This window comes from Schistocerca gregaria, chromosome 4 (assembly GCF_023897955.1).
Source record: "Schistocerca gregaria isolate iqSchGreg1 chromosome 4, iqSchGreg1.2, whole genome shotgun sequence".
NCBI classification, from domain to species: domain Eukaryota; kingdom Metazoa; phylum Arthropoda; class Insecta; order Orthoptera; family Acrididae; genus Schistocerca; species Schistocerca gregaria.
Window position 1 is genome coordinate 373,863,445 of NC_064923.1, and position 14,015 is coordinate 373,877,459.

General features: G+C 38.8%; 1 protein-coding gene across 1 annotated transcript in view; it reads right to left on the bottom strand.

Moving 5' to 3' along the window:
* The window catches only part of LOC126267734 (leucine-rich repeat-containing protein 74A-like), a 322,570-nt gene that overhangs the window by 144,915 nt on the left and 163,640 nt on the right, over positions 1 to 14,015 (bottom strand). Inside the window, exon 4 of the mRNA XM_049973037.1 lies at positions 12,407 to 12,528. Coding sequence (XP_049828994.1) covers positions 12,407 to 12,528 — 122 coding nt within the window. The remainder of the gene's footprint in view (positions 1 to 12,406; positions 12,529 to 14,015) is intronic.

Below are 14,015 nucleotides of genomic sequence, written 5' to 3' on the forward strand. Positions count from 1 at the left end.
CCACTTATTTTGTCCATTGCCTTTCAGCTGATGTGATGATAGTCAACCAGTTTGTGCCAGAATAGGCCAAATTGTCATCACCAAAACCATCTTGCCAATCAAATCATGTAGTCAAATCACCTGACTAATGAAACTGAAGGCTCTCAGTGCTGTGGATGAAAAATGTCTCTCTCTTCTGTTCTGAGCCACCAACTAGAACAGGTGCTAAATGGCTTAGTTCCTTCATCTTTGACTTTCCCTTTTCCATTGAGATTAGTCTAGGACTACTGGAGTTTTCTTTTCTCATGTTCCTGACAATTCTCACTTTGTAATACCCATGATCAAATAAACTTATAGAGTTTCTTTTTCTAAACTTGAGCACTATGTACCAATTACAAGCCGACACCACTTTGTGTCTGAATGCCAAATTCATCCTTTTTTGGATTTGAGGTGCTGCCTACAAATTACTAAGCCATGAATGGATGCATGAAACCACTGTGCAGGACTGCACAGCTGTGAAACAATGGATGAGTGCATGATACATTCATTCCAGGTTTCCTGCCCCAGTCTACCCAGAGCCATTGCTGCTGTCACTGCACAAGGCCAACTGACCTTTCCCATCACCTCTGCCACCTTCACACAAGCCATGTCATGAATATGATGACCTAGTGCTATCCTGATGCTGGGCATCACCATCTTGTCACTGTCTGATGCTGCTACACAATTTGTTGATCAATAAATAAGGTTTGAACAACATCAGGTGGAGAACGAAGATCTGCAAAACTGCCTTAATGAAGCATCATTAATTGTGACCCTACAAAGTGCACTGTGCCTGCAGCTAGCCTCGCTTCCTCATTTCCAGGCTTCCCACAGCCGGTTTTGTCTTGGCTTGTAATTGATATTGCAATGGGTTCACTTTTTCCCACCTCTGACTGTCACCAGCCTCTTGTAGTCAAAAGCTGATTTATTAATTTGAAGTAAGTTAATAATTTGGACAGCTGGTCACATTTTCACAGTGTTTGGCAAGGTGAGTTAGAGACAAACTGCAGCAACAGGTAGCAACAGTAGGACTTGTAACATCAACCACCATGCTAACACAACAAACATATAACTTATACTCCATCCTTGCACTTCAAACCCATACTATGAACTGCCCAAAGACAAAGCTTTATCTCTAACAACCTGCAGAAAAGAAATGGTTCAAATGGCTCTGAGCACTATGGGACTTAACTGCTGAGGTCATCAGTCCCCTAGAACTTAGAACTACTTAAACCTAACTAACCTAAGGACATCACACACATCCATGCCCGAGGCAGGATTCAAACCTGCAACCATAGCGGTCATGCAGTTCCAGACTGTACTGCCTAGAAACGCTCAGCCACTCCGGCCAACTGTAGCAAAGAAAATACTGTCATATATCAATCTATTTGTGCAAAATATCTCTGAAACATACATTTCAAAAATAAAGTACAAATAATTGTTTATCAGTGCTTATCTTTTTAAGAAGTCCATAATCATCATTGTAATTACATGAAGTGTTTATATATGTTAACATTTATACATTTTCATGTAGCAATGTGGCAGTTGATTTCTGGGTTTTGAGTGTTCAGCTTGGGAATCAGTCATTTCATATGATCCAAAGTTGGTTAGTACATTTATCTTACCGTAACCATTTTTATTACATACCTTCATGGGCAAACCAGGCAAAAGATTTCCACAGTTTCATACACAATATAACAGATGAAACCGTCCACACGGAGTGACAAAATGTTGATAGGAGTTGCCAAACTTAAGTTGCACAGAGAGGCATGCGCGAGTGTAAATTCTGTTGAATGACTCAGAAACACCAAGACATGTGACATCCTTTCAAGAGGGCTAGTAGGCAGATATGGAGATAAGCATAGTGTTGGTTATTTTAGGGATCAACTTTCCACCCATGCCAGAATTTTGGAGTTGATTTAGTTCACTTTCCAGACAGTATAAGAACTGTGTAATGTTGTAGGTATGTACTACAGCAAGTAATGGAAGGAGTGAGGTATTACTCAGTGAAGCTGAAACTTTTGTGTAGATGTAATTTTTCCCGGAATTGATCAACAGGTAGGTGCTGAAGAAAACTGTGAATCACTGAGAACACTAAGGAAGGCCATACAACATGCATTTCTGTGCAATATGTCTCAGTAATTTGTTCAATATTCCACCAAGGTAAACCACCCTTGATATGCAGTCATTGCAAAAGTTGTGAATCCCCGTGTCACAAGTCTCCTGAGTGTTTGACACCAGCATGTGCATATTGTGGAAAGATCAGACACATGAGAACAAACTATTGGTCACTACAGCATCGCTAGACCAACCAAACATATTACAGAGGTGCACAAAGGAATGCAAATATGAGAAACACATACAGGAGTACCACTGTCCCTTACTATCCTATTGCAAGATGAATCCAATAAGAGAGGTTGGACTCACTGAAGTGGCAAATGTGGAAGCTAAAATCAACAGCATACAGCTTATCTTTATCATTGATACAGATGCACAGAATAAGCCTTTTGTTTCTTAAATCTTTTCACAGTCAATTGGAACTGCCACATTGTAGACTGAGTGGATTGGGAAGAAAGGTAATCTACACAATAGGTTTGATATTCAAAGTGGTTTGGAAGTGTGACCATGATTTTGATGCCATTTTTAGACAATGACTTCCAAAACCATTTTCAAGTCACCATTAACTCCCAAAAAGGCCAAGTAGGGGGGATTGGGGGATGTCAGTGTTCCTACTACAAGGAAGTTAGGGAATCCAGAATGAATGGCTATGTTGTGACAACGCACTAAACCATGTACCACAGTGTTGCAGATAAAACAAAAGTAAGAAAAAATTGGGCGGTACCAGGAAAATCATTAGGATAGAACTGAAGAAAGTTTTTTTTCTTTTTTCTTTTTTTTCTTTTTTAAGAGAAGATTTTCTAACTCTACCTCACCTGAAAAAGTGGAATTTGAAAAGAAGCTTAAAAACTTGCATAAGGCAGATCAGAATGTATATACACCAGTTCAATTTCCAACTTTGTTTGAAGAAGAGAAACAACTTCCACCAAAACTCAGGAAGAATTATTTGACAAAAAACCTGTTGTGCACCAAAACCGTTAAACAGCAACCGATTTAGTCACATCACTATTATTTACATTCCATCATTCTGTACAATGTATGGTTTAGGGATTGAGAAGTATTAGGGTGATTAGAGTTAATATTTTCTATGTCAATCTGTTGCACTTGCGCCATTCTTGTAAAGTTGCCTGTGTGCCTTATAATTTCTTTTTAAATGTATTAATTTGTTATCACAACTGTTTGTACAACACTTATTCCCCATTAGATTGTTGTTATGAGCAATAGCCTGTCCTTTATGGACATCCAGATTACATCATACAATACCAGTCACACAACTGACGTCTTTCGTTCGATGCATACCGCTGTATGCTCTAATGTGATTGTGCCTTGGCTCCACAAGGCTAGCAAGCCCCTTGGCTACTAATGCATCACTACTTTAACATTTGCATGTTACACATTCTCTGTTATACCAAAATTAACCAGTATGCCCTTTCAGCCTTGTTTCACTCTCTTACTTATTCCTCCATATTTTGTTATCTGCTTGTACTATAAATGGTTTTGTATTATGTTTGCATTATATCAATATGTTGAGACATTGCAATACACAGTTTTCACCACTGTCTGATATGGCAAAGCTATATTCAGAGTTTGTTGAATTTGAAAACTTTTGTTACAAAGGTGCAGATCACAAGCTATCATTGTGGAGAATGTTGCCACATTGTTTTGAAGGTATCTTGCTAGATGGCACTGATAGGAAAGTGTAGTGTGGCTTCTCTCATGTTAAAAAGGCAAAAGATGAACAGTTCTTCGAGTAGAGAATGTGAAAAGCATGTGATGAAGGGCATTCTGTGTATCAAATGCAACTACTGAGTACATGAAAAGTGCGTGAAAGTAAATCTAAAATTCGTCAGTGATGATTTTCCATGGACATGTCACGGTTGCTTACATGACAAAATGGCCGACTTGTAAGTGTAATTGATACAAAAAATGAAATTTAAAGTTAATACAAAGTGACATTGAGGCATTAAAAACTGAACTTTCGGCTATCAAGAAAGAAAACTATGCATTAATACAAGAAAAGATATCCTGTGTGCGTAAAAACCATCAAACAGAAAAGCAAGAAGATTGCGAAAATATGAGTGAATGATTGGACTTTAAAAGCAACATTTAAGTGTTCCCATTGATGTCTCAGTAAACTCAGTAAGCCAAAAACCAGAAGATGAATATAAATGGAAGGTGGTGACATATAGCATCAGGAAAAACAAGGTGACAGATACGCAACAGAAGGAAAATGACTTTTTAATAACTGGCAATTCGCTGCTGAAGAATGTCGCTGTTTCCAGTTGCAAGATCAATGTATGACCTGGAATTAGAACACAACTCAGTAAACATTGTAAAAATATGGTAAATGCAAGACAAGATACTACAGAACCAGATTCTGAAACCAGACATAATTATAAAGAGGTGTTTATACATGTTGGAACAAATTCGTTAAGGAACAGCAGTGAGGACGAAATGGCAAACGAAACAAGAAAAATGATTCATTCTGCAAGAAATTTGTATGCAGTATCTCAGCTGATACTTAGCGGAATCATAAACAGAACGTCAGTGAGTGAAAAATATATCACCAAAATAAACTGCGCCCTTAAAGAACAATGTGATTGTCTTGGGGCAGTTTTTATAGACCCAAACAAATTCATATGTGAAAACTCACTAGCGAAGGATGGCTTGCATTTAAGCAAAAGCAAGAGCAATTGACACCACCATAATGAACTCAAAAAGCAAGGCAAAGGCAGCATACAATGCCATTAATGCTGAAAGGAAGGAAAAAGATAGGTAAAACAAAGAAGAAGGTATTAGGTCAATTAAAATAGACAACACAGTGGTCACATATGGTATGGAAATAGCAAACATATTGAATAATAACTATATCAGTGTAGTAGAAAACTTAAAATTGGAAAGAAATAGTCAAAAACAGAGGAGTATTAAGGTACCAAAAAGATCATGCAGCACTATGTTCTTAAGACCAGTCATGGAAGATGAACACCAGAGAACTATACAGAAACTGAAGTCCAAGAAATCAGCTGGTGATGATGAAATATCAGATTATGTAATAAAGCTGGTAAGTGAGCAGATAATAACACCACTGCTGAACATAGCAAACTGTTCTTTCAGAGATGGAATTTTTCCAGAAAAACTGAAGATAACGAAGGTGGTGCCAGTGTACAAGTAAGGGAATAAGGATAACCCCAACAATTACTGACCATTTTCACTAATATCAGATTTCTTGAAAATCCTAGAAATGCTTATGTACACCAGATTAGTTAATTATTTGGACAAACATAACATTCTCATACCCTCACAACATAGTTTCAGAAAGGGTAAATCTACAGAATCAGCATTTGCCAGACTAACAGAATACATTTTACAGTCCTTAGATGAAAAAAGGGTGTCTCTGCAATGTATCTTTCAAAAGCATTTGACACCATTGACCATGAAATGCTGACACAAAAATTAGGAAACTATGGGATTCGAGGGCAACCGGGTGAATGGATAAAATCATACTTGTGCAACCCCAAGCTGTATGTATCATTAGGAAACCCATACCAATCAGCAACCAAACCCATCAAATATGGAGTGCCACAGGGTTCAGAAATGGGGCCATTGTTATTTAATGCATTTGTTAATGATATAGGTGTTGAGGAGGAAGAAAAGAAAATATTGTATGCTGATGACATGACAATATTAAATACTGACCAAAATATGTAACAGCTTGAGAGAAGAGCATACATATCTGCATATGTCACAGCTCAATGGCTGTTGCAAAATGAACTGGTTATAAGTCTAAAAAAACTATGTATGCAGTGTTTAAAAACAAGGAGAAGGTTGTAGACATGGACTTAGAGGTCGATGGAACAGGGCTGGAAGGAGTAGAATCTGCTAGAGTCTTAGGTATTCTTGTAGATAATGAACTGAAATGAAAAAGCATAAAAATAACGTCTGTAAGAAACTGAGCTCTGTCACGTTCTTAATGATGCAGCTATCACAGTATTCAGACACGAACCTTCTGTGTACAGAGTATCATGGACTTTTCGAACCATACTTACAGTATGGAGTGACTGTGTGGGGAAACTCAAACAAACAAGAGCCAAAAGAGTGCTTGCATAAAAAAACTATTATTTTGGTTTTGTCTTATGAATTGTCTGCTTTTGTGAGTTTCAAATAGCAGTATTTAATTATTGTGCTTATTTGTTCACTTGATATTGTTTTAATGTCACTGGTTATTTTTATGGTCTATTTATTTAGTTTAATGGGACTTAATTACCTTGCTTTTGTGATAAATTTGAATCGATGAATCACCCTTCAGATATTTATTATAAATGTTTGGCTATTTGTTTATAAGATGCATCAGTACAATGAGAAGTGTCATATTTTGTAGTTTTCATTTTGTAGTTTTAGTAGTCAAACCTATTTAATTTCATATGTCATTCTGGCTGATGCTCTGAAAGATTTACTCAAATAGTTGACTTGGTGCCTTACACACATTAACATATTTTCAGTTTCTTCAACTTTTATGGATCAATTAGATAGGTACATCATTACATGGTGGACTTAATTGGCAGTGATAATGAACTCAAAATAAATTTAACTTATAGTGCTTCATCCTCCCTGCTTACAGTTAAATGCAATTGCTTCAAAATCCTGTTCTGTAATATCCTTTTCTGTAATATCAGTCTGCCTTACCATTAGGTTAGCAAACAATTGGTGCCATCCTGGTGGTTACCTGGTCACCATAGGGATGTTGGGACTGTGTGCTCATGTCATTCTAAAACAGACCGATTTCAGTCTGACGGGAGACCTTTCAATGTAATGTGGATCCTATGCTATTACAAACTCCATCATCTCTTCAAATAACATTAGAAATCAATCATTCACTTTCTTTATTAATTGAAAAAATTAAAAAATCACCCCAACCTGTAAATATGTATTGATTATTTTTACTTTATATCTTAATCCTTGTTGTATAAGTGTTTCAGTTGCTCATACTTCTCAAAGCTGTCTCTGAAAACAGCTTTGGCTATCTTTGTAACTCCATTACCATCACAGTCCTGTGTTGATAATTGTAACTACTGCACAGTGGTGAAACAATTACACCTACATTCTGAGATCTGAGTTGCTAAATGAAATTAAAATGTTGCATTGTTAAATGAAAATTAAATATTGTTAACTCCCTATGTTTATGACCCCATTGACGTTGCGGAGTTCACCCATGGTGAACTCTTCCAGGGAGAGGAGGAGAAGATGTACAAGATGCCCCAAGGCCCAAAATGCAAGTAATATTTATTATTTAATTTTGACAAAGATCCCACCTATTTTGCTCTTTGCCTTTCAGCTGATCCAACAACAGTCAACTAGGTCACTCCAGAAAAGACCAAATCATCATTAGCAAAGCCACCTTGGCAATTAAATCATGTTGCCAAATGACCTGACTGGTGAGACTGAGGGCTTCCAGAGCCACAACTGGAAAATAACTCTCTCTTCTCATATATGCTACCACCTAGAACAGACATTAAATGGCTTAGTCCTTCAGCTTTGAATTTGCTCTTTCCTTCAAGATGTGTCTCTGCCTGCTGGAGTTATCTTCTCTCAGGCTACTGGCAATCCTCACCATGTAATCCCCATCAGTAAATAACCTGATACAGTTTCTTTTGCAAAATCTGAGCACTGTGTTCTAATGAAAAGCCCACACCCCATTCCAATCCTGATTAAACTTCTGAATGAGTGTACAAATCATTAAATTTGTATGTTTGTTAGCCTGCTCAAGTTATTCCTGTTTTAGCCCTTCGTAAGCAAACACTTTGCCTGAAGAAAGTATTGTTGTTGTTGTGGTCTTCAGTCCAAAGACTGCAGCTCCCCATGCTACTCTGTTCTGTGTAAGCCTCTTCATCTCTGTGTAACTACTGCAACCTACATCCTTCTGAATATACTTACTGTATTCATCTCTTGGTCTCCCTCTACAATTTTTTCCCTTCAAACTTCCGTCCAATACTAAATTTGTGATGACCCCTTGGAGCCTCAGAATGTGTCCCACCAACAGATCCCTTCTTCTAGTCAAGTTGTGCCACCCATTCCTCTTGTCCCCAATTTTGTTCAGTACCTCATCATTAGTCACCATCTAATTCTGAGCTTTCTTCTGTAACACCATACTTCAAAAACTTCTATTCTCTTCTTGTATAAACTGTTTATTGTCCATATTTCACTTCTATACTTCACTACTCTCCATACAATGTTTTGTTGTTGTCTTCAGTCCTGAGACTGGTTTGATGCAGCTCTCCATGCTACTCTATCCTGTGCAAGCTTCTTCAGCTCCCAGTATCTACTGCAACCTACATCCTTCTGAATCTGCTTAGCGTATTCATCTCTTGGTCTCCCTCTACGATTTTTACCCTCCATGCTGCCCTCCAATACTAAATTGGGGAACCCCTGATGCCTCAGAACATGTCCTACCAACCGATCCCTTCCTCTGGTCAAGTTGTGCCACAAACTTCTCTTCCCCCCAATCCTATTCAATACTTCCTCATTAGTTATGTGATCTACCCATCTAATCTTCAGCATTCTTCTGTAGCACCACATTTCAAAAGCTTCTATTCTCTTCTTGTCCAAGCTATTTGTCGTCCATGTTTCACTTCCATACATGGCTACACTCCATACAAATACTTTCAGAAATGAATTCCTGATACTTAAATCTATACTCAATGTTAACAAATTTCTCTTCTTCAGAAACGCTTTCTTTGCCACTGCCAGTCTGCATTTTATATCGTCTCTACTTTGCCCATCATCAGTTATTTTGCTCCCCAAATAGCAAAACTCCTTTACTACTTTAAGTGTCTCATTTCCTAATCTAATTCCCTCAGCATCACCCGACTTAATTCAACTACATTCCATTATCCTCATTTTGCTTTTGTTGATGTTCATCTTATATCCTTCTTTCATGACACTGTCCATTCCGTTCAACTGCTCTTCCAAGTCCTTTGCTGTCTCTGACAGAATTTCAATGTCATTGGCGAACCTCAAAGTTTTTATTTCTTGTCCATGGATTTTAATACCTACTCCGAATTTTTCTTTTGTTTCCTTTACTGCTTGCTCAATATACAAATTGAATAACATCGGGGAGAGGCTACAACCCTGTCTTACTCCCTTCCCAACCACTGCTTCCCTTTCATGTCCCTCGACTCTTAAAACTGCCATCTGGTTTCTGTATAGATTGTAAATAGCCTTTTGCACCCTGTATTTTACCCCTGCCACCTTCAGAATTTGAAAGAGAGTGTTCCAGTCAACATTGTCAAAAGCTTTCTCTAAGCCTAAAAATGCTAGAAACGTAGATTTGCCTTTCCTTAATCTTTCTTCTAAGATAAGTCGTAAGGCCTCACGTGTTCCAGTATTTCTACGGAATCCAAACTGATCTTCCCTGAGGTCGGCTTCTACTAGTTTTTCCATTTGTCTGTAAAGAATTCGTGTTAGTATTTTGCAGCTATGTCTTATTAAACTGATTGTTCAGTAATTTTCACATCTGTCAACACCTGCTTTCTTTGGGATTGGAATTATTACATTGTTATTGAAGTCTGATGGTATTTTGCCTGTCTCATACATCTTGTTCATCAGATGGTAGAGTTTTGTCAGGACTGGCTCTCCCAAGGCCGTAAGTAGTTCTAATGGAATGTTGTCTACTCCGGGGGCCTTGTTTCGACTCAGGTCTTTCAGTGCTCTGTCAAATTCTTCATGCAGTATCGTATCTCCCATTTTATCTTCATCTACATCCTCTTCCATTTCCATAATTTTGTCCTCATGTACATCGCCCTTGTATAGACCCTCTATATACTCCTTCCACCTTTCTGCTTTCCCATCTTTCCTTAGAACTGGGTTTCCATCTGAGCTCTTGATGTTCATACAAGTGGTTCTCTTATCTCCAAAGGTCTCTTTAATTTTCCTGTAGGCAGTATCTATCTTACCCCTAGTGAGATAAGCCTCTACATCCTTACATTAGTCCTCTAGCCATTCCTGTTTAGCCATTTTGCACTTCCTGTCGATCTCATTTTTGAGACGTTAGTATTCCTTTTTGCCTGCTTCATTTATTGCATTTTTATATTTTCTCCTTTCATCAATTAAATTCAATATTTCTTCTGTTACTCAAGGATTTCTACTAGCCCTCATCTTTTTACCTGCTTGATCCTCTGCTGCCTTCACTACTTCATCCCTCAGAGCTTCCCATTCTTCTTCTACTGTATTTCTTTCCCCCATTCCTGTCAATTGTCCCCTTATGCTCTTCCTGAAACTCTGTACAACCTCTGGTTCTTTTAGTTTACCCAGGTCCCATCTCCTTAATTTCCCAACTTTTTGCAGTTTCTTCAGTTTTAATCTACAGGTCATAACCAATAGATTGTGGTCAGAGTCCACATCTGCCCCTGGAAATGTCTTCCAATTTAAAACCTGGTTCCTATATCTCTGTCTTACCATTATATAATCTATCTGAAACCTGCCAGTATCTCCAGGCTTCTTCCATGTATACAACCTTCTTTCATGATTCTTAAACCAAGTGTTAGCTATGATTAAGTTGTGCTCTGTGCAAAATTCTACCAGGCTGCTTCCTCTTTCATTTCTTAGCCCCAATCCATATTCACCTACTATGTTTCCTTCTCTTCCTTTTCCTACACTCGAATTCCAGTCACCCATGACTATTGAATTTTCATCTTCCTTCACTATCTGAATAATTTCTTTTATTTCATCATACATTTCTTAGTAGCTTACCTGCATTCCTGTTTCCCTATTCATTATTAAACCTACTCCTGCATTACCCCTATTTGATTTTGTGTTTATAACCCTGTAGTCACCTGACCAGAAGTCTTGTTTCTCCTGCTACCGAACTTCACTAATTCCCACTATATCTAACTTTAACCTATCCATTTCCCTTTTTAAATTTTCTAACCTACCTGCCCGATTAAGGGATCTGACGTTCCACGCTCCGATCCATAGAACGCCAGTTTTCTTTCTCCAGATAACGACATCCTCCTGAGTAGTCCCTGCCCAGAGATCCGAATGGGGACTATTTTACCTCCAGAATATTTTACCCAAGAGGACGCCATCATCATTTAATCATACAGTAAAGCTGCATGTCCTCGAGAAAAATTAAGCCCGTAGTTTCCCCTTGCTTTCATCCGTTCACAGTACCAGCACAGCAAAGCCGTTTTGGTTATTGTTACAGGGCCAGATCAGTCAATCATCCAGACTGTTGCCCTTGCAACTACTGATAAGGCTACTGCCCCTCCTCAGGAACCACATGTTTGTCTGGCCTCTCAACAGATACCCCTCCGTTGTGGTTGTACCTACGGTACGGCTATCTGTATCGCGGAGGCACGCGAGCCTCCCCACCAACGGCAAAGTCCATGGTTCATGGGGAGGTCTCCATACAAATACTTTCAAAAAAACTTCCTGATACTTAAATCTATACTCAGTGTTAACAAATTTCTCTTTTTCAGAAATGGTTTCCTTGCCATCACCGGTCCACGTTTTACATCCTCTCTACTTTGAAAATCATAAGTTATTTTGCTGTCCATGTAGCAAAACTCATCTGCTACTTTAAGTATCTCATTTTCTAATCTAATTCCCTCAGCATCCATTACCCTTGTTTTGCTTTTATTCATGTTATTTTACACCCTCCTTTGAAGTCACTGTTCATTCCATTCAACTGCTCTTCCAAGTATCAGCAAATGTCTCTGACAGAATTACAGTGTCATCAGCAAACCTCAAAGTTTTTATTTCTTCTCCCTGGACTTTAATTCCTACTCAAAGTTTTTCTTTTGTTAGTTTTATTGCTTGCTCAATGTATGGCTTGAATAACATTAGGAATAAGCTGCAACCCTGTCTCAGTTCCTGTTCAACCACTGCATCTCTTTTGTGCCCCTTGACTCATATAACTGCCATCTGGTTTCTGTATAAATTGTAAATAGCCTTTTGCTCCCTGTATTTTACTCCTGCCACCTTCAGAATTTGAAAAAGAGTATTCCAGTCAAAATTGTCAAAAGTTTTCTCCAAACTACATATTGTATAAATGTAGGTTTGCCTTTCCTTAACCTATCTTCTAAGATAAGTCATAGGGTCAGAATTGCCTTATGCGTTCCTTCAGACCCCAAACTGATCTTCCCCAAGATTGGTTTCTACCAGTTTTTCCATTTGTCTGTAAGGAATTTGTGTTAGTACTTTGTAATTGTGACTTATTAAACTACTGATGATACTGTACTTTACTTTGAACACATCACATTTTTCACATACTCACCCTAAAATTTACTTTTGTCCCAAGTAATGATTTTAAAAATTTTGTGGAAGGCATTACTCCTAGAGCCCGACATACATCTAAATAACACTCTTGTCCAGCTTCATTGTATTCAGGTTTCCTCTCTGTAATGATTCAAGAAGACACAAAAAAATGATGAAAATTGTAAGGTCAGAGTGAGCTGTTGAAATATAACATAAAAATAAAATCTTACCTGAAAAATTTTCATGAAAGGAGAATAGTGTGTTATAATACATATGTCTGCTTGTGTCTGTGTATGTGCAGATGTGTGTGTGTGTGTGTGTGTGTGTGTGTGTGTGTGTGTGTGTGTGTGTGTGTGTGTGTGTGTGTGTGTGTGTGTGCGAGTGTACACCTGTCCTTTTTTTCCCCTAAGGGAAGTCTTTCCGCTCCCGGGATTGGAATGACTCCTTACCCTCTCCCTTAAAACCCACATCCTTTCGTCTTTCCCTCTCCTTCCTGAAGAAGCAACCATCGGTTGCGAAAGCTAGTAATTCTGTGTGTGTGTTTGTGTGTTTTGTTCATGTGCCTGTCTGCCGGCACTTTCCCGCTTGGTAAGTCTTGGAATCTTTGTTTTTAATATATTTTTCCCATGTGGAAGTTTCTTTCTATTTTATTTACAATAATATTATGAAAATGATAGATTGTTACTCACTACATTGAGGAGGCACTAAGCTGAGGGCTGGTAAACATTTAAGATTTTGGACAAAAAAGTACTTCTTTGGAAACAGAGGATATGCTCATCATTCATACAGGCATAACTCAAACACACATGGCCAATGTCTCTGGCTGTTGTGCCCCAGCTGCAGACTGCAACTGCATCTAATGTGAACAGCAATTTAGGATGGGTTGTGGGGGCAAAGAGCAAGTATGGGGTGGAGAAGAGAAGATACACCAGGACAGGGGTGGGAAACAATATTATGCTGCCTATGAGTGCATGTAGGGATATAATGGAGACAGGGTAGGGCTGCTACATGCAGAATTGTGAGGCTGCACGAGGTGGAGGGGTGGGAGATGGGAGGGGAGAGGAGAGAAGTAGAGAAAGGGAAAAGTCTATAGTTGTGTTGGCTGAATATGAGGTGTGAGGTGTTAGGAGGTTACGGGAACAAAGGATATTTCATGTGGAGAGTTACACTTGCACAACTCTAAAAACCTGATGTTCACAGAAAGAATCCAAATGGCATAGGCTGTGAAACAGTTACCGAACTGAAGCACTGTAGGGCAGAATATTCAGCAAATGGGTGCTCCAGCTGTCTTCCGGCCACTGTTGGTTGGTGATTATTCATGTGGCCAGACAGCTTGGTATTTGTCATGCCACCGTAGACAGCAGCACAATGGTTTCAGCTTAGTTTGTAGATCACATGACTGCTTCCACAGGTAGCCCTACTTCTGACAGGATAGGAAATACCTATGACAGGACTGCAGCAGGTGTTAGTGGGGTGATATACGGCACAGTTCTTGCATCTATGTGTACTGCAGCAATATGAGTCACAAGCAGGAAATCGACTTCCCCCACCTGTACACTGCTATCTGTCACCCTCCCTACACCCACCAACCACCCCTGATTGCTGAAATATCAAATGCAGTTACAATC